Below are 22,230 nucleotides of genomic sequence, written 5' to 3'. Positions count from 1 at the left end.
AGGAATTTGGGATAATATTGTGGCTGAATTCAGTACCACAGGACAAAATGGGACAACTATCTCATTAATCTTCCTAAGATCCTGAACAATCCTATATTTTCCTTTGGGTTTCTGCAAACCCATGATCAGAGAGTTACATGGACTCCCAATCAGTTCCCTAAAACTTCCTTTCTGTATCATGTCTTCTATTACAGGCCTAATTCCTGCAATTGTTTCTTAGATTAGGTGGTATGGTGGTCTTCTTAGAAACACTGCATTTGCCTTTATGGTAATCTGAACTGGTTCTATTTCTTTAATTAGTCCAATGTCTTTTCCTGTGAGATCCCATACTTCTAGGTTCACAGTTACTCTCAAATCAGCTGGCAATTCTTCAATTGTCATTAATAGAAAGAAGCCTACAGTTACCTTTTGTTGAACCATTTTAAATTCCACATTCTCATCATGAGTTTGAAACTTGACACCTTCTGGTGTACAGTGGATTGTACAATTTAATTTGCACAATTAATTTCTCCCTAACAAATTTACAGGACTTGTGTCACAGACAACAAATTGGTGATTTATCTCAATTGAGCCTATTTTTACAGGGACCTTGTCTGAAACTGGATTAGTAATCTCTTTGTTTGAAACTCCTATAACTTGGATCGTCTTTGCCGAGATGTCTAGGACTTTCACAGTTCTAACAGTGGATCTGGTAGCAGCAGTATCTATAGGAAATAATAAGGGGAGGCCTTTCACTTCGCCTTCTACAAGTGAGCCACTCTGGTCTACCTCCAACACTGAGCCAAGCACGCAATCTTCCTCCCCCTCATGCACCTTCATTGAGAGGTATCTAAGCCTGAACCATCATTCTCGAAAACTGGAAATTGCTGTAAGAATTTTGATGTGCATTTGAACATTGTTTGAATCCATTTTTATTTACCACTTGAAAATAATTTAGTTTTTTCCATTGACATCTGGTTCCAATTAAATCTCAGGTTTCCCATATTCTGTGGGACCATTTGAGCCTGTGGTACCTGCATCATCTGGACGTGTTTTTGCATGGGCACCTGCATCTGTTGTACTGGCACATTTTGCATCTGTACTCCCCTCTGCATTGGCACATCTTCGTTTGCAGTATCAGGATTAAATTTTCACTCCCTCTTCAAATGCCTGAGTTTATGACAGATGTGACAAGGAATAGGTTTCTTTAATGCTACAACCTCCATTCCTGAACCTGTGTCAATAGGTACACCTCTCCCTCTAACCTGTGAAACACAAAAACCTCCTTGATTTCCCTGAAAAACAGTCTGTAAAACAACAACACCTTGCATACCTCCTTGATTCCCTGTAAAAGAAGAATTCTGGAAACCTTTCTGAGCAAATTTTGTTTGAGCCAACATCAATTTCTCTTTAATCTTTTTCTGTTTCACTTCCAATTTGTCACTGCAGTATTTAGCATACCTCAGGATCTCATCAATTGATTTATTCTGCCAGCAAATTACACTCTGTGTAATATGTGTACTGATCTCTGGTCTCAATCCTAAACCAAACTGAGATTTAAAAATCCTCTTGTCCTTCTCTTCAGGGCATTCTCTTCTACTGTGCTGCTGAAATACCTGCAACAAACACTCATAATACTCGTGAACTGACTCTTTTGCTTCTTGTGTCGTTCAGTTAATTTTCAACCAATCTAAGTCTTTTGGAGGCACTATGCCTTTCAGGAAAGTAAAAACTGCTTCATATTTCTCCATAGCTAAAGGAGACGGCGCATTAGTATGCGCTCCTCTCACTGGTTCATCACACGGCCATTGTAGAATAGTCTTACACTCAGCCCACAAATCACTTGGCACCACAATGTTAAAGAATGCATCCTAATCAGTCTAAAATGCTTATGAATTTTTTCACAAATCGATAAACTTGTGCACACCACTGCATAGGTTTGTCACTTAATTTTAGGAAACTGTTCGTAAAAGCTGCAAGATCACCTCTGCTCCAAGGCACATGAACATACACTCCTTTCGCTATTTCCCTGAATAGATACCCTGAAGCTCCTTCCTCGTCTGGCTCCTTTCTTTCCTTTCCTAATTCTGGCTGTTTCTTTTTCTTCTCATGTTATCTTGCCCATTTGTTTTTTAATATTTCAAAGTCACTCCATTTACTAATACATTTGAATAATTCAGTGATGTGTAACCACATTCCTGAAGAACGCAATATTTCAATTACTGCATTATATAATTACACCCTGTAAATTATTCTGATAAGGAGAATTTTTAGAAATATCAACTTCATATTTCTGTGTCAACTCAGTTCGTTTTTCATGAGTTGTTGCTGCTCCTCTTATAATATCTTTACACAGGTAAAGCATTTATTTCTCTTGATACGTACTTAAGTATTCTAAATCCAAACATTACCATATAATTTCTTCCAGCTTGATTTTTAATATGGGAATAGGTAACGGTTTCTCTTTTTCGGAATCTGGGATAGCCACTTTCACTGTGCTCTCGGTCCTTTTAATCCCTACAGCTTCCTCAAACCATGGTGGAACAATTTCATCGTCCAACAAATTAGGTTCTTCCTGGATTATTGGTGTCATTAATGACAACCCTTCCCCCATCTCTTAGTGCTTGAATAGTCTGAGGTGGTCTCCATACAACAATGCATGACTTTGGAGAGTCAGGACAAAGATTGTCATGGGTAGACCTCTTACAGCTCTTTGTGTCTTTGGAGTCAGACTGACATTTGCTGGGGCATTTGTAACTGGTCTAAGCACTGTCGCTATAGTTGCTATTTGTGGTACTTGCACTAGACTATGCATACAGATGGATTGTCCGCAGGTAAAGGGACAATCTGTTCCTTAGCAGATTGTGGTGGGGCAATCTCTAATATTTGAAAAGGTCTCTCAACTTGTACCACGCTAGTTTCTACAAGAGCAGTCGCTATTGTACTACTCGCTGTGGCACTACTCCCAGAACTATCAACTGGAGTTGCATAAAACAGGGATCATGCAGCCAACATTTCTTCTAATATCTCATCCATTGAATCATTATCTGTCTCATTTTCTATTTCCTCTTTATCTTTCCCATGTGTATTCTTCTTCATCCCTTTCTCCAGTATTTCAGTACAAATTGCAAGATATAATCTAGCAATTTCAACTATGGCTTTTTTTCCTCTATGCTGCTCTTCATCCCATCAAGCATATGCATAGTTACGTATTTCTCTTTTTTTTATTTTCTGGTATTTGTCTCTTTCCTTGTCTCGTGATGTCCTTTCCCACATGCTTAAAGCCTCAAATTGTGTGGGTCTAGGTGGGGGTTTCATCTCACAAAACCTTTCTCTTAACTTGTCAATAATTCTCAATACAAATGTACGGACCTTCTTTCTAAGGAATCTTGCAGCATTGACCAAACCATAAACATGTTTGTAATCCCAATTCAGCAGTCATATAATGTGCAGGGTAACCCTCAGGAGGTGCCTCTTCACCTTCGTGTATTGGAACTGAAACATTGCCTCTCACAAAATGTATAAATCCTTTAAAAAGTTACGTTTTCACAAATTTGTAAGAATAATCAATTCATAGTTCAATGTTTTGTTTCTGTTCCATAAACGCCACATTTTCTGCTCCAATCCTGTCGCAGTTGTTATTCTATCAAAATCCTATTAACAAATCCAAATGCAAAATTTACATAAAGACTGTTATGTTATGTTATGTTAAGGAAATTTGTAGAGTGCGCGATTACCCTTGGGTGTCTTGGAGCTGACTGACAGCTGAGCATGTTGAAATGATGCATTAATTGTTAAAAAGTCAGGTCTTAATCATCTTCCTAAATGCCAACAAGGAGGGGATGGCTTAAATACATGCTGGGAGGTCATTCCATAGCTTTGTTGTACGGAATAGGATACTCCTGCCTCCCCAATTTGCTTTTTTAATCTTGGGGATTACTAACGATTTTGAATTTGCAGATCATAAGGCTCTGTTAGTAATGTACCATCTAAACGCCTTCTTGTGAAATTCTGGACCTGTATTGTAGAGTCCTTTAGGTGCAAGGCATAAGGCATTGAATTTAGCACGATTACATATTGGAAGCCAATGTAGCTCTCAAAGTCCCTGGAGATAGGATAGAATTTAGGCAAATTCAGCATCATTCTAGCTGCAGAATTCTGCACAAGTTGCAACTTATTTACATGCTTTTCTTGCACAGTGAAATAATGACTGTTGCAATAGTCCAATTTTGAAAGGACTATTGAAGTAATCACAAGTTATTGGGAATATATGGCAATATTTTTCTGATCATTCTGAGGGTGTATTTAAGGACAGGAATAGGAGGTTGACTCAGTTGTTCTGGCCACCAGTTAGGGGACCAAATTGGGGAGGGATTACCGAATATAATAACCTCTGTTTTTTCCGAGTTGAGTTTCAAACAGTGCCTGCTCATCCAACTCCTGACTGCTTCCATACAGTCTTGACATCTTTGCGGACCTGCAAAATCATTATTAGAGGCAGTAACTACCAATTGAGTATTGTCAGCATAGGAAATTACCTCTAAATTGAACTTCTTAATGAGTGAGGCCAACTTAGCCACATAAATATTAAAAAGGGTCGGGCTCAATGACGGTCCCTGTGGTACGCCACACGGTAGAGTATAAGGTGTTGATTCAAATTTACCCAGTGACAAGGATTGTTTCCGGTCTGTGAGAAAGGAGGTGAGCAGAGCCAGGGCCTGGTCCTTAATCCCTATTTCTGCTAGACGGTGAATCAGGATTTCATGGTCCACCATATCAAACGCAGCTGATAGATCCAATAGGATGAGGACTGCGTTTCCACCTCCATCCAGTGTCATTCTTATCTCTTCTGTTGCTTTGACCAGTGCGGTCTCAGTACTATGTCCTGGTCCAAAACTAAACTGTATTGCATCTAGGATTTGATTTTGCTGATATATTTGGATAATTCTATATTCATGATTTTTTCAATGATTTTATAAGGAAGTGGGAGGCGTGATACTGGACGATAGTTGTTGGGCTCCATACAGTTCTGATTAGGTTTTTTTTATAAGAGGGAGGATGGAGACTTGTTTCCAAACAGACTGAAATATGCCTGCAGAATTCATCATGTTAAAAAATCAGACCGGTTTGTCGAAATAATTTCCGGTGTTAATTTAAGTATTTGAGGAGGGCAAGGATATTAAGGAGAGCCTGATTTGTTTTGCATGAAAATAATTACTACTTGTTCTGGGGTGGTAGATGTAAATTCTAGCAATGGTGCATAGTCTTGTGCTAAAGGTGTTGTCTGCTCACTCTTAAGGTGATTGTTAGTTTTATCAAATATTTTACAAATCTCATTGATCTTTTCTTTAAAAGTACAGGCTAAGGTGTCGCAGAACTGTTGACTGTGATTGGAGGCATTGCTATTAGGGGTCTATGTAAGTTTAGTTACCACCTGGAAAAGTTTCTTGTTTGAATTGGTAGCCTTCTCAATCATTGTGGTAAAATAGTTACTTTTTTTCCTTAATAATAAGATTTTTATCATTCGTTAGTGCAGGCCTATAGGCCAATTCTTCTTGCTTGTTATAGTGTTTCCTCCAGCTCCTTTCAATCCTTCTATGGATTGGCCTCAGGGCTTCTGTAAACCAAGGAGCTGGTGCTTCCTTTCTATTGGAATATATGCATTTAGTTGGCACAACCTCCCAAAGGTATCAGACAGCCAGTCTGAGTAACAGTTGGATGCTAGTTCTACATCGAAAGGAATTACGGGTTGGTTGTGCTTTAATAATTCAGCTAGTGATTCCGTATTGGTTTTGTTCCAGGCCCTAGCTTTGATGGGTTCCACAGATTTGTTTGACTGGTACTGCCTACTTGGGTTTTCAATGCTAAAAATGATTACATAGTGAGCGGACCATACCACAGGAAATGAATTTAAATTTTTTATGAAAGGATTATTCGTAAAAAGACCATCTAGAATATGACGTGCTGAATTTGTTGCTTCAATTATTATCTTATTGAGTCCTAAGGACTTGGCGATATTGAGTAGAGACACTGTTTCTTTATCATCCACTGCTTCCAAATGGAAACTAAAATCTCCCAGAATGGAGAAGTTGTCAGATTGCAAGCTGTCTTTGGCTAATAATTGGAAGGTATTTAGGAATGTGTTTTCATTTTCCCCGGGTGGGCGATATATAAGTATTCCAGTGAATAATATCTGATTTGATCTGCTCAGTTTAAAAGAAAGTGCCTCGGGCGTGGTCTCACTGCGAACGGCATGAGACGCACGCTGTGAGAGCTCCTCCAGGCCGCCACTGTTAGAAGCCTTTTCCGCAGAGCTGGGAGCACGTCGGCGCATGGTGGCGGAACAGAAGGGGTGCTTCCTGTGAAGCGAGCGACGGCCGTGGACGATCTGCTGTGGCACAACAGACCCTTCCTTCTTGGTGACCGGGCCCGGCGGCGGTGGCCGCCATCTTGCCTCCTGAGCCCCCTTGAGTGGCGAACGCTGACGCCCGCACCTGTGTTGCCTGCTGGTGACTGCTTCCCTGCAGGGGGCGCCTGATCCCGTGTGAGACCATGCAGCAAAGAGGGTCCTGAAGAGCTGCCGGGGGCCCGGACGAGCTGCCCGGGGCACCGAAGTCCTTGCCCGAGTCGGCCGCCATCTTGGGTCTCATTTCCGACTAGCACACGGTGGGCCTGAGTGCTGCCATTGTGTCCGCCCGAGACTGCGGTCCCTCCCGACGCCAGTTGGTGAACCCGGATGATCCGCAGCGAGTTGTGGAGGTACCTGAAGAGTCCTAGCCCCCAACCAAGCTGCCCACCTCGAGAGCCGACCTGGTGAGTCTGCAGACGGGCACGGGTCTACACCTCTCTCTGCCCTTTCTGCGCCGCCTCCCCACTGGGCTTCTCTGGCGCTGATGATCTGAGCAGTGGGGGCGAGACGGCAGGGATCCCTATGTGCAATACTCCTGACTGAGTGCACTGGACCAGGAGCCGTAGGCCGCACACTGGAGATTGCCCGCTGCTAGCTGCCTGTCTTCCCACGCATTGGGACCCCTCCTGTAGCCTCCTGCCTGTGTACCTGGGAGCCCGGCCGGCCTGAGGCCCTCAACGGCTGCGGCTACTGTCACTAGGGGGGGCCTTGCACACCTTGACTTCCCGGAATCACCCCTGACTGGGCTGGGATGCTGCCATCTTATGGGTTCATCTTGAGGCTGGACTACCTGCTCTGATGGGTGGGGCCCGAGCTACCTGGACTTATCGCTGCTGGCCTCTATATGGAGGATGGTCACTGCTAGCCTTCCTTGCCCCCTCCGGACCGACGTCATCCAGATGGGGTTGTACTCCTGCCCCTCGCTGCCTAATGCCTCTGGCGCTACCTATGGTCCTCTTGTCCTGAGCGCTGCGGCCCCGACTGGATCCCTGCTTACTCTCTCTGGACTTACCTGTACCACGCCTGGCTCTGATCCCCACGACTGGGCCATCCAGAGTCTGATTTCCCCGCAGACGGGACGCCTGCCGCAGTTCCACCCCGTGCAACATCACCAGCTGGGTGCTGTTGGTGCCCTTGGTTGATCTCTCGCACTCCTACATCCGACCCCGCCGCCGAGGAGTGTTGAGCCCCGAGCGGGGATGACGCGCACTAAGTCGAAGGACACTGCAGCACCTCCGAATGACAACCCAGTTGCCGCGCTCTGGAATAAGCCGGGCACTACTGCTTCCGGGGACATGGCGTTAGCGATTGGAGGGGACTCGGCTCCGGTCACCCAGTCTTTCATGGCCAACTTCATTATGGAGCTCAAGTCTGAGATAGGCTCCTTGCGGTCGGAGGTCCACTCCTGTGTGCAGGAACTCCGGAAAGAGGTCACTGAAATCGGTGAAAGAGTGGATGGCCTCGAAAAGACCGTGGACGCACGAACGGAGGACCAAGAACACCTCTGGCAGTTCCTGGCAGTCCTGGAAGAACAGCACATCGATTTACAGTTAAAGCAGGAGGACTTGGAAAATCGGAGCCGCCGCAACAATCTCCGCCTTAGGGGGATTCCTATTGGGGCTGAGGGGACGGACATCATGACCTTTGTTGCCAAGCTGCTCCATGAGGTCTGGGGTGATGACGATGCCTCCCCTCCGGTTCTAGACCGGGCACACCAGGTTTCGGGCCCTCCCGCACCCGGGAACCAGCAAAGCTGTCCTGGTCCACAGTGCGCCGCCATAGGCGCACATCACACCCTGGTGAACAATCCTCCTCACAAGCTAAGCGGGACACAATCCAGCACATCCGCTCCGTGGAAGAGAGCCGTTCCGCAGCTAACTCTTGCCCTGCTACACCCTAAGACAACGGACTCAAGCCACCCCCTGCTCGGTTCTGAGGGGACACTCGCAACAACTGCCTGGATATGAAGTATCGGCTCCTCACTCTTCGATCTGGAGCCCTCCTGGTCCAACACAGATAGCGACGGTGGCACTGGGCTGTCTCTCTGGATGACACGCTCTACACTTGGAGGCCCGCCCCTCCTTCTGCTCCTGGGAGAGTGACTTCTCCTGGATGGCCGGTGCCTTCGGGCCGCGATTATCCCTGGAATGGAACAGGACAATGTGGCCCTGTTGGCCAATGTTGTATTTTTTCTATTGTTCTTTCTTAATCTCACATTCTCTTCCTCCCCCATCTTCCTTTTTTATCCTACCCTGCAGCGGGTGGGGGTGTCCCCCATGACTACCCATCCTTCTCACCGGGAGTGCCAGCCTCCTGCCCTACCCTCTCCTTGCCTCGCCCGCTCCCTCATATAGCGTACTAGGCTGCCCAAGACCAACACCCAAATATGGCCACTGTCCCCTGCCTGAAAATTCTGTCTCTTAATGTTAAGGGACTTAACTCCCCTAACAAACGTCACCAGATATGGTGCTACCTCCTGCAACAAAATCCGGATGTCATCCTCCTGCCCACCTCATGAAGGAGGACGTCCCTCGCATGGCCCACCCTCGCTATCTCTTCAGTTTTGGGCTACAGCCCCCACGAAAACGGCTGGAGTGGTGATACTCTGTAGACCTGGCATCCGACAGGGGGAAGCTAAAGTAACACGCAGTCACGATGGCAGCTTCGTTAAGGTGGGGGTCAAGATCGGACATCACTCTCTCACTTTATGTAATATCTATGCACCTAACCAAGCACAGGACTCCTATCTCCGGGCCATCCTGCGGAAACATGTGCCACAGGCGGACCCTTCACTGATCATAGGGGTGACTTCAATATGGTGTGGGATGCTACAATGTACCGCAGTGACGGCTCATTTCACGAGACAGGGGCCATGTCCTCGGCCCTCAAGCGTCAGCTGTCGGACCTTGACTTGTTAGACTCTTGGCGTTATCACTCTCCTGACGCACGCAATTATTCTTACTACTCCCATGTGCACCGTTCTTACTCGCGTATCGACCACATTTTTATCTCCCATGCCCTGATTGGCGAGTCGCTCTCGGCCTCTATGTCCGACATCTCTGTCTCGGACCATGCCCACGTCGAACTCCCCCTGCAAGATCGAGCTACACGCGTCCCTCGAGCACCCCGGAGGCATTTGCCACCACACATCCTCAGAGATCCGGTGGATGTAGCGAGCCTTCGAGATGTCATTGAGTCGTATTTCAAAACCAATGATATACCCGAAACTCCCTTCCCTATAGTGTGGGACGCATTCAAGGCCACGATCCGTGGCCATATTACATCCATCGCCATTGCGCGGGCGAGAGAAGCACGTCTCCTGGAAACCAACCTCTCTAAGGATATCAAGGCTCTTGAGAAACAGGACCAGGAACACCCCTCGTTCATGCACAAGCCACGCGTGGCAACTCTTCGAGGCCAATTGCGCGCCCTTCACACTAATAAAGCTGAACAGGCTCTCTTGGCGTTGAAGCAACGTTACTATGACGGGGGAGACAAGGTAGGCATGATCCTGGCTAGGCGCCTACGGGCGCGGGCAGATAAAGTACACATAGCCAACATCCAGACTGGCGCCACAAGCTACCACTGAGACGGCCAAGCAGGAAGTCTTCCATACGTATTACTCTTCACTTTACACAGCAGCCACCCCGCATCCCGACCGGGTGCAAGCTATCCTGGACGAATGCACTTGGACACCGATCAGTCCACGCTACGTTCTACAGATGGAGGAACCACTTTCCTGTAAGGAGCTTGCGAGCACTCTAAAAGACCTCCCCCTCGGTAAATCCCCGGGCCCGGACGGCCTCCCCTTATCCTTTTATCGCCTCTTTTTACCCCAGCTCCAGACACACTCATTACGTCTTTTTAACTCTTTCACCGACACTGAGGGGCCATCTCCCTCCATGGGGCTGGCGGAAATCGCCCTCATCCCCAAACCGGGCAAAGATCTCACTCTTTGTTCATCCTTTCGTCCCATAGCCCTCCTAAACACAGACCTTAAAATCTATACAAAAATGCTGGCTAAAGGACTGGATCCCCAACTACCGGGCCTCATTGAACCTGACCAAGTTGGCTTTATGTGGCATCATCAGGGCGCAGACAATGTGCGTCGTATTGCACACCTCGTGGGTAAGTCCCATCACTGGGACATACCCGCTTGTTTGCTATCGCTCGACGCGGAGAAAGCGTTCGATAGAGTGGACTGGACCTTCCTCCGGGCTGTCTTACTTAAAATCGGGCTGGCCCTGTTAATGATAGCCCGGATCATGGCCCCCTATCTTTCGCCGCAGGCTCGGGTGCGGGTTAATGGCCAACTCACAGATCCTGTTTCCATACATAGAGGCACGAGGCAGAGCTGTCCCTCTATCTCCCCTACTGTTCACCCTTGTGGTGGTACCTCTAGCCGTCATGATTCGACAAGCCCCGACATCCATGGCATCCCCCTTGGAGGTCAACAACATAAAGTAGCTCTCTTTGCAGACGACTTGATTCTCACGCTCTCCCGCCCGCATGTCTCTCTACCGGCACTCCTCCCCCTGCAGCGGTCCTTTGAGTCGGCATCTGGTCTCAAAATTAACCACGAGAAGACTTGGGCACTCAATCTTACAATACCGACCGTTGAGATCCCTGCACCCCAGTCCCTCGTCCCTTATCAGTGAGCCACTAGCTCCATTCGCTACCTGGTACTCCAATTGACCCCCTCACTTAACACATGGTCATATGTTAACTGGCAGGACTGCAAGAGAACAGTTATGGAAGACCTGCGTGTTTGGAAGCCTCTCACCCTCTCTTGGCTGGGCCGCCTGAACGCAGTCAAAATGTCGATACTGCCCAAATTATTATATCTATTCCAATGCCTTCCCACCCTCATTCTGCAACACCAGATCCAAAGTCTCCAACGTGAAATCACCAAATTAATTTGGGGCGGCCGCAGATCGCGCTTCTCCAACAAAATTCTCATGCTCCCGTGTGACAGGAGTGGACTAGCATGTCCCAACCTGCTAGAATACTACTGGGCTTCCCACCTACGTTTCATCTCTGAGTGGATGGCACGGGAGAGCAAAAAGGTCTGGTTCCATATGGACAGAGCGGTGACTGGCAGATCCATTTGGGACCTCCCCTGGGTACCCCGGTCCTTGCGCAGCGCCTACATTGCCCTCCCCACCAGAACAGTACTAGACATCTGGGACAAGGTGGCTGTGGCTAGGGGACTTACCACTTTCCCATCACCCCACACCCCCATCGCTGGGAACTCACAATTTACACCTGCTGTCAATCCCCAGGTGTTCTCTGACTGGTTGGATAGTGGATGCAGAACGATTAGGGATCTGTTCTTAGGCGATACATTTAAATCCTTCGATCAGTGCAAAGAGGAATTGGAATTCCAACTCTCGGAAAGAGCCAGACTACAATACATACAACTCCATCACTGGGTTTTTGCGGCCTCCCTGACGCAGGACGCCACTCGAGCGCTTACCCCTTTTGAACGCTTGGTTTGCTCCTTCGATGATTCTAAGGGGCTCATATCCCGGACCTATCATGTTCTACAACATCCTCCACTTGTCACTCTGCATGCATATCAGCATCATTGGCATTTGGCTGCCTCTTCTGAGATCTCCCCAGCTCAGTGGAACCGTTTGTGGCGGGACATCCCGAAAGTCTACCACAGCATTTCCCAACGGGAAACTGCTTATAAGATCATGATGTGTTGGTACTACACCCCCCTTTGACTGCACAAGATGTTCCCCGCCACCTCCCCTCTGTGCTGGCGATGCCTGAACTCCCCGGGGCACTTCCTACACATATGGTGGGCCTGTCCGCTCTTGACACTATATTGGAAAGAGGTCCACAGTCATATTAAAAAGGTGCTTGGCTTCCCCCTGCCTGCAACTCCAGTCACAAAACTCCTAGGTATTAAACCTGACAACATGCGCGCTCTGACCCGCAGTGACTGGCATATTGCCCTACACATGGTAGGCGCTGCTAAACAACTTATTGCCCTGTACTGGAAGAAAACAGAGGCCCCTCCAATTAATATCTGGTTCAGATGTTTATGGCACACTGTGACTATTGAACTTCTCACCGTGCGCTTACAGTCCCGAGACACTCATTTCACCAAATGATGGCAGCCACTGATCACTCATCTATGTAAAATGGAGTATGCGCGTCTTCAACCCCCGAAGCTCCGGGTCCTAGGCCTCTTTGAAGACGCTGTGTGTCCCCCTGACCGTGAATGACTATCAGCGTGTCCCGTCTGAACTCTCCCCTGCATCACCCATTATGGGCTTAGAAAGGCAAATTGACTGCTCCACACCCTCGCACTCCCTCCTCCCCCCCAACCCCGCCATTCCCTCTCTCTTCACTACTGTCACTGGCTTTTTTTTACTTCCTTTTCTGGCGATATCCTATTTATTCTTCGCCCCTTTAAATCGGTATGTTTTCCTTTCTTTCCCTCCATCTTTTCTCTAAATTCTCCTGCTATCTACGTTTTTTAAATTGCTATTTATTGTTCACTTTCATATCTCTATTCACTTTGACTCTTGGGTTTTTCATTTCTCTTTCTTCTCTTTTCTTTTGAGATAGAAGGCTCCTCATAATTGAGCTTCAACACTGTGCCTATTTTACTACGCGGCCAGCCAGTCATGGGTTGTAGGCGACTTGCTGTGTAATCCTCACACCGATGACACCTACCGATACCTAGCATGCTTAACTAAAGTTATGCGGACGGCCCTTTACAGGGTTGTAGGCAGCATGCTGTGTGCACAAGGACTTCCCTTCTGGTTCTCTCTTGAAAATAAAAAAAGATTTGAAGTAAAAGAAAGTGCCTCGCAGTCCATGTTAGTAACTTCCACCTGAAGTAGTTCTTGGGGACCGCTACCACAAAATCAGGATTACATTATTGATCACCCCAGGTTTCAGTAATGAGTAGCCCATCTAGCTGTTCAGTGTCAATTAATTTAGCAATTTATAATTTATGCTTAGGAAGGGAATGGGTATTGATTAGTCCAAGATGTAAGTCATTCACTTTGTCTATAATATGTGAATTGCCGAGAGTGTTTGAGTAAGGTTGAAGGGCTGGCTTTAAAAAATTGCTATTGCAATTTGGGGATGTGGATATGGCAGTGACATCAAATAAAGATGCATGCAACGTGGGTGGCGTGGCAGACCAAGCATATGTAGCACCTTACCCGAGTACCTAATTGGATCTTTGTGGCCTACCTAATTGGATCTTTGTGGCCTATTGCAAAAGGTACAGGGGTTCTGGCCCTTGGCCTACCCATATTATATGGCTACAATGGTTCTGTCGGGGAAATACAATTGCTTTGGGATGTTTACAATATAAATAGATTACATGTAACATGTAGCCATGATTCAGAAAGAGAAAAGAACAACTGCCCAAGCGAAAGTTTCAATCAATATTTTAAGAAGTAACAAATAAATTGGGCTACAATGGTACAATTGAAAGAACTGTGAAAGAGGGGTGACATGTAGGAGTAAATACAGACAATACACTTAGTACACTTAATATAACAAATAAAGGAATAGTTGGGAAAGTGCGATTTTTGGTAAAGTCCATATGATTGATCGCATACGCCTCCTGTTCATATGTGAATAGGCTTTGGAACTGAGACGTTGCGTAGACTCTTAGTATGCGTCGACGTTTCGACCCTATAATAAGCGTCACGGCAGGTCTTCTTCGGGACGGAGGAGTGTATGTAGCCTGCGGAGTAAAAGAACTTCTTTAAGGATGTGTGCTAATGCGAACAAGTAATTAAATCAGTGTTCAGAAAGGTAATGATGCTTACCCTGCGCAAGAGTCATTAATCACTGCGCGTGTATTATGCTTCTTTTTCCAAAAAACGGGGTCAATTTATGTTTGACCTGTGGGGTAATAATATCAAATATCAATGAAGTGATAGCTATTTACAAGGACCAGACAAACTATGGGCTTTAACCAAGCTCAGACAAATATACTCCAAACACTCAACTTTAAAGAATGCAGATGGATTCACCTGTTAAACTCAGTTAAAAACGGGTTAAACGAACAGGAGGAGACATATAAGCAAATGACAAGACTTTAGAATCTTTCAATTGCATATGATTTTGTATGACCATGCGCAGTAAACCCTTCTATGACCATATTTAACTTGTACACTTGTACTATGGTACTTTACTTCATGAATACAAAAATTTTAAGGAAAAAGTCAGTGACGATTTTTGTTTATGCATACCCTGAATATGCTTCCTTGTGACTACATATGACTAACTAATTTACATTATTCTGCTGACCAACCTACTGTTTAAATAAACTGTATTCCATTTGTGTTAATATTTAAACATGTTACAATGTGGGCATCGAGCTAAATGTCATTATTTACCCAGTGCTTAAACGCTATTTGAATTAGTTATCTGACTGTTGGAACACCTTCAAAATGTGGTAATTCATTTTTTAGTCTGTGTCTAATGTCAATTTTGACACCTCCCCTTGACTCATGGCCACAACAGAGTTAGCGAGCTAGTTGCTCTCTTTACATCACATCCCTTGCTTCTACACAGGTGTCACTAGTGAAATCCCTGCTCCCACTGTCATGTGTGAACGTGCACGTCAAAGCCACGCTCATTTGCATACTTAAACAGGCTCCAATCTCCCGCCTCAGTATTGCTTCGCACTGAGAGCTGGAGAGATGTCATTTTCAGCAGATCGTGGTAAGTGTCTTAACCCCCTGGCCCTTGACTTTCTGTAAATCTAAAATAGACTCGTCTTTTAAATGCCTCACTTTCTTTGCAGTAAATCACCCGACTGACTGAAAGAATTAACTACTTGGACTTTTGCCAAACCTCTTTGACTCATGTCTCTTGTGAGGTATGTTCTAATTAACTGTGTATCATGTTCATGCTGGAAATTAATACGGAAATTATTTACCTCCGAACTAGCTCTTTATTAAATGCCTCACTTTTAATCACCCGACTGGCATGAATAGACAAACAGCAATTATTAAGCTGTCCTTTGACTTCCTTTTAAACAGGCTCCTCTTTAAATCCCTCACTTTCGCTTTGAAATAGACAACCACCTGGCTTTTGACCTTCTTTCCAAACAGGCTCGGCTTCAAATCCCTCTCTTTTTGCTTCAGCTAAATCACCTCACTGGCATGACGGAATTAACTGCTTAGAGACGTGCTAGTACCTCTATGTTATCCTCATGTTCGGAGCAACTTTTTCTGGGGCGCTTCTTTATTTGTTCACTGAGCCACATATGCACTTGCACAAAGCCTGATTTATTTGTCTGAGCTTGGTTAAAGCCCATAGTTTGTCCGGTCCTTGTAAATAGCTATCACTTCATTGATATTTGATATTATTACCCCACAGGTCAAACATAAATTGACCCCGTTTTTTGGAAAAAGAAGCATAATACACGCGCAGTGATTAATGACTCTTGCACAGGGTAAGCATCATTACCTTTCTGAACACTGATTTAATTACTTGTTCGCATTAGTACACACCCTTAAAGAAGTTCTTTTACTCCGCAGGCTACATACACTCCTCCGTCCCGAAGAAGACCCGCCGTGACGCTTATTAAAAATGTTTGTGCCTTACATAGGGTCGAAACGTCGACGCATACTAAGAGTCTACGCAACGTCTCAGTTCAAAAGCCTATTCACATATGAACAGGAGGCGTATGCGATCAATCATATGGACTTTACCAAAAATCGCACTTTCCCAACTATTCCTTTATTTGTTATACTAAGTGTACTAAGTGTATTGTCTGTATTTACTTCTACATGTCACCCCTCTTTCACAATTCTTTCAATTGTACCATTGTAGCCCAATTTATTTGTTACTTCTTAAAATATTGATTGAAACTTTCGCTTGGGTGTTGTTCTTTTCTCTTCCTGAATCATGGATACATGTTACATGTAATGTATTTATATTGTGAACATCCCAAAGCAATTGTATTTCCCCGACAGAACCATTGTAGCCATATAATACAAATACCCAGGTTCTGACGGACACAGGGTCACCCCATTATTTCTCATAATAATAATCCTTGGCCTACCCAGGCGCGGACGGGGGCAGACAGGCTTGCCTTTGGCACGCGTTTGGTGCACCAGCTGCGCGCATCCATCTAGCCATGTTTAAATACCCTCTTAGAGGAGGGGGCGTGTCGCAACAAGTGTCGGCGCCAAAAGAGTGAAAACCGTGGCCAAATCAAAAGGGGCTTTTAACTGGGGTCCAGCAACCTCTACAGCACCTCCAGGCTCTCCTGTTGGTGTTGCTACTAAAAAAGTAAAGATAAGAAATGCAAATGTGAGTACAAACAAATAAAATCATTAAAAGCGACCTGTGTCACCTGACAGGCGCCCGTGTCTGCGGGAGCCAAGCACCTCCCTAAGAATACAAGGAAAATAAAATTGATGCAAGTTCTAGCATGCTGTAGCAGAGCTGCGCGGACGCGAAGTAGCCATGTTGAAATACCCTGGTAGAGGGAGGCATGTCCCAACAAGCGTCGTCACCGAAGGAGTGAAAGTTGTAGCCAAATCAAAAGGAGATTTTAACTGGGGTCCAGCAACCTCTACAGCACCTCCAAGCTCCCCTGTAGGTGTTGCTACTGGAAAAGTGAGGGTAAAAAAAGCCAATCTGAGAACAAACTAATAAAATCATTAAAAACGGGCTGTGTCACCTGACAGGCGCCTGTGTCTCTGAGAGTCAGGCACCTCCCTAAGAATACAAGGGAAAAAAATAGATGCACGTTCTAGCATGGTCTAGCATGACCTGACACTGACCTATCCCAGAGCAGCACCTTTACTTTTTTCTCATTAAGAGATTAATAAAGTTCTTTGGTAGTTTTTATTTTGATTAGTCCATAAATCAATTAAGTATACAGAAATCTCATCAAAATGAATGGTTAGATTCAAACATAAAGTAATGCATTTAAGCTTGTTCCATGAATGATTGATGACTAGATAATCCGCCATTGTGAACCTTAACTAATGACTGTACAGAACACTTGGTTTCTGACTCTTCCATTATAATGGATAGGTAAAGTAGTTAGATGTGATGCTCTTGGTAAAAAGCCCGATGGCGGTGCATGAAACTACACTCCAGATGCCTGCAACATTTTGACCTCCAAACAACATTTATGCATGCATGTTCCTAACAATTGCTTTTTTGCAACTCATGCTTTAATTCTGTAAAGCACTCTGATACCCGCAAGGGTCTGGTTCGCGCTATAAGAAACGGTTTAAATAAATAAAGGACTAATTCCCTGTAGTAAAGATTGGGATCAGAGTTTAGACTTGTAGAATCCATGAAGAGTTCAGATGCAAAAAGAAAAGACTAAGATCAGAGGGGCATAAAGCTCAAAGCCAAACTAAAGCTGCAGAATTTCCCATAAAGAGTAGTTCACGAAACTCAGCCAAGTCTCAGTAAATTCAAAATAAAACAGCATACAGGTGCAGTAGCCATCTGTCAAACTTAGATGTCACTAGGGAAACAGCAGCATTAACTGCAACCGTCAAAGGTCTTGAAAGGGTAAAAAAGGAAAAGGCAAAGCAAATGCAATGACCCTCTACCTAGGAACAGGCACTGATAGAAAAGACAAGAATACATATATTAGCCATCGGGTTCCTTCATCCGTGGACCAATCTAGAGGCATCTCTCATCATTGAGCAGGTTCAGCTCCTCCATTCCCATGATAAATATATGCAGCTTGCAAAGTTATCACAGAGTTAGCTATAATATAAGTTATATTCTGGCAACATAAGATTCACTTCCCACAGGCCTTTGAGCACAGGTCAGCCTTCTACACCACATTTTATTTCACTGTGATAACAATTAACTTTACTAACTAAGAATCAAAATGATTGTTAGGTAATGCACTCCATATAATACGAACAAAAATTATTGTCTATAATGCATAACTACCTTTTTTTAAGCATTTATGTAAAACATTGGAAAATTGGAAGTTCTTGACCTTTAGGAATAAAATGTTGCTTATAAAGTAATACATATATTATACCAGAACATTCTGCGGTTATGACGAGCATTTCTAAGAATGTCATTTTAAGGTCAAGCTTCTAATTCATGCTGTGCACATTTCACCAATACTGGGTTTGCTTATAGTTAAAGAAACTTGCTTCTTAGCTTTTCTAAGGCCTATAGGGATAACTATGACTGCCTATTGCAAATCACATCTCAAAAGCATGTCATTGAGCATTGGATTTTACATTTATCATAGCATTTTCAGCTACTAAGTTAACTAATATTCGTTTTAATTGGTGGCCTCTATTAACTTCCACAGGGCTCAGCAAAGTTTAATTCACAGTTTTACAATTTCAGAATTATAAATTTTCAAATAATTACTATTATCATCCAAACTCATTGAGTTAACTCATTAATCATAGACAGCAAACAGCCATTGACAAAACTAATGCCATAGCCCTAGCTGGTTTTAAGTGTGGGTCAGTTGCCTTATGTAGCAGAATGGAATAACATAAAGCTCAGCGAGAAACCAAAATACCCGTTGCCCTTAATTACACATGCCACGCCTCCTTTTTTGAATCCCACTTAAAGCTGGGGATAGGGGGGGGGGGGGGGGTTGCGGTGATTCTGTGTCAATGTCGCGGAACTGGCAAGACAACAGCACTAGAAGTGATACACTAAATATACCCTATGAAGGTCTACCCGGGAAACATTCCAAAGCCGGTGGGAGGACTATGTTGTAACGCCCATGATGAAAGAGAGCGAGAAAGCTAGTTTAGCTTGTGGAACAGCCTTAGCCGCAGTCCGCAATGACGGCCATATTTGAAAATTAAAAAATAGCCAGGCAACATAAGAATAAACAATAAATATTGATATTCACAATATCGAATCAAATTTTCAAACTAGCGCAAATATTTCTATTGAGTTTTGTGTCTGTGTTTTTAATAGTTATACATATTTTAATAATAAAGTTGCTACAATCATCGAAAATAAATTGGCATTAATAACTTAGAAATATATGACGGCAAAACTCTATTTCAAGAATTTGCATGTAAACACAACGATTGGGTAGGGAAATGACCATCAAAAAACCTCCTCTACAAAGATTTCAAAAGGGCCACCTGCTTGAAGTTGTATTCAGGAGACTGAGGATGAGTAGCTGTAGCCCCTTTTCAGTTTCGATAATAGTGCCCGAGCGCACCGTTGCTAGCCCCGCCTCGACGACGGCTTGCCGCCTGGCCACGCCCCTTGCCTGTAGATGACTGACAACAAGGGCTGCGAGAGAAGAGCGTGTGAGGGAAGGGGAAACGAGAGCCAACAAGAAACAGTGTCAGCAGCAGCAGCAGGGCACCCAGGGGGAGGGCTAGGGCTAACCGCAGTCTGGCTGGGAGACAAATTCGGGTTTACATCAAAGTTTGTCATGTCAGCACCCGCGCCTCCTTTCTGGAGTATTTAGTCTTATGCGAGAGGAAGGGAAAAGTTGCTGGAAAGGATCGATGTAGGAGGGCAGACCTGTGAGTGGAGACAGGTGGAGGGGAGGGAACTCCTGCCATTCCCTCCTACTCTAGGCTGGAGCCGGCATATTCAGATCACATGAGAGGAGGGAGGAAAAGTAGAAGAGGGAACTGTCCTGCTGTGTTGGGATCAGTGAAGGTGAGATAATGACCCTGGCTGGCTCCCGCCCCTCTCCGATCAGCCGCGGGAGGAGTAGCCTTTGCTGGGTGTGAGGTGCACTAGCTGGACTTCGCCTTGGATATTTGAGAAGTCCCAGTGCTGTGGATGAGATTGCACCTGCCCGGCATAGGTGCCTCAATAGACCGTGCACCGCCTGTTCTTCTCTTCAGCAACAGGCAGTGTGACCAGTGGATAAACAGAGGGTGTCTATTTTTAATTTGTGAAGGGTGTCTCATTCAATGGAACAGGGCCGGGGTGCTCAACAGATGACACGGGAGACTGCCAAAGAGAGGATTGACAGGTAACCAGAGTGTGGTTGTGGATATAGTGTTTACCAAAATACAAACACCCTTCAGTTTGTAATACCTTTTTTGACTAAACACTTTTTATTCAAGTGCTTTAACATCAAGTTGTCTAATATCGGATTGAGTTTATTTCGCGTCAAAGTTTCTTGTTGGTATCGTAGAGTTTGTAGTTTTGCCTTTTCCAATACACGTGCGAGTTTCAAGGTGCAAGAAATTAAATATAAACAGCCCACTGGGTGGTTCTGTTCGCACCAGACTACATGGTAAAGCTTGCGATCTTTATTAACGTTCGAAGATTCAGCTCCTTGCAGCTCTCGGTGCACCGGACATATTTCATATCTTATGTAATAAATGCCCTGTTTCTTTATAGTTTACTTCATAATGGTAGCGCTGTCTTGCTTCTTTAATCTGATCCCATTAGAATGAGGTAAAGCTGATTCTGCCTATGGCAGTTCCTCTCGTAGTGTAAACTAGAAGTAGATATACAACAATAGACATAGGTTGCTGTTGTTACAGAAGGGGTTCGTGCCAACACCTTAAAGGCTCGCATTCCAGTGTTACCCTTCCCACGCCTCTTCTAAACGTTATTATGAAAACATTAACATTTAATGTACCTACACTAAACACCTTCTGGGATTCAGTATACACTGTCCGATTCCACACCCATGGGGTCACCTGATAAATGATCGCTTAGTCGTTTGAAATCGGGCTGCAATCCCGCCCTAAAAAGTGCGCTTTTAAAATTAACACATTATGCGCAGGAATATCATTGCATCCCCTGAATTGCCACTTGGAAACGGGCACAGTACACTGGTGTGGACTGAATATTTATTACAGCGCGACCAATTACTGCTAAGCGGGGAAGGGTTGCCGTCTTGCCTATATTGGACTATGGCCACTGGTGAAAGAGACATATTACGCACTGACATGCGGGATTCTAGTAGTTTGCAGTGAGGTTATTTTATCCTTGACTAATGTGGAAGTAAAACAAATTCTTGGGAGTAAAACCTTATTCCCCACGCGAATATTTTGAAGCAGATGAAAAATGCATTTTAATTTTAAATCATTGGCATTTTTTGCTATAATTCATGCCTTCTCTGTAGCAGGTAACAGATTCCCCACAATGGAGAGGTATACTTTTAACCTTTAAAAGACGCACGTGCGATCAACCTTCAACAACACTGCATCAGCTGCTAGAGGCGAAAGGCTATAGAACTTTCCATATTACCTGTTAACTGGATGTGACACATTTAGGAGACTTCGGTGGCTTTACTTGTGGGTGTATGGTCCGTCTCTTCGTCACTTGCCCTCTTGGACCACTTGTTAAAGAAATACCACTTTGTGGTGCATGCCACATATCAAAGTACCATACAGCCCCTGTTTATAAATGGGGGCGGAGGAGCTTGTCCCTGTTTATGGTCTGGCTTGACAGCTCAGCTGTCGCCAGACAATTAGTGAGCACCACCAGTTGGAGACTTTGGTCCAGCCCACATGTTGGGACTCGAGTGCATTTGTTGATTGGGCTTTAGTTATGTGCTTCCACAAAAAAAGTGCTTGTCCCCCACACAGCTGTGATCATTTTATTTATCCCACTGCATGAGGTTGGACTTTCAGGGGCAGACACATGGTAATACTATTAAATTGTCTTGCAATACAATATAATTTAGGATGTTGTTCTCTGGCAGCAGAACAAATGGGAAGAGGGGAGTCCTTAACCTACATGAATGTTTTCGTCTGGCTAAACAGCTATATTGATTGACATTTTGATCTACACTAATATTAGTCTACAGTTTTTTGTTTCCACGTTAATGCATATCAATTTCCTTGCTATCTACTTGTAATGCTCCATAGCACCATATAACATTCCTTTAAAGCCAGACTGTG

At 44.8% G+C, this 22,230-nt stretch overlaps 1 protein-coding gene across 1 annotated transcript in view; it reads left to right on the top strand.

The window, feature by feature from the left end:
• The first annotated feature begins 19,624 nt into the window (after window positions 1-19,624).
• The window catches only part of GRTP1 (growth hormone regulated TBC protein 1), a 691,802-nt gene continuing 689,196 nt past the window's right edge, over window positions 19,625-22,230 (top strand). The window contains exon 1 of the mRNA XM_085622700.1: window positions 19,625-20,342. Within this exon, the coding sequence (XP_085478826.1) occupies window positions 20,281-20,342 (62 nt within the window). The 5' untranslated portion in view covers window positions 19,625-20,280. The remainder of the gene's footprint in view (window positions 20,343-22,230) is intronic.

This window comes from Triturus cristatus, chromosome 8 (genome assembly GCF_964204655.1).
Source record: "Triturus cristatus chromosome 8, aTriCri1.1, whole genome shotgun sequence".
Taxonomy (NCBI): Eukaryota; Metazoa; Chordata; class Amphibia; order Caudata; family Salamandridae; genus Triturus; species Triturus cristatus.
Note: the sequence above shows the minus strand (reverse complement) of the source record. Positions and strands in the feature narration are given on the sequence as shown.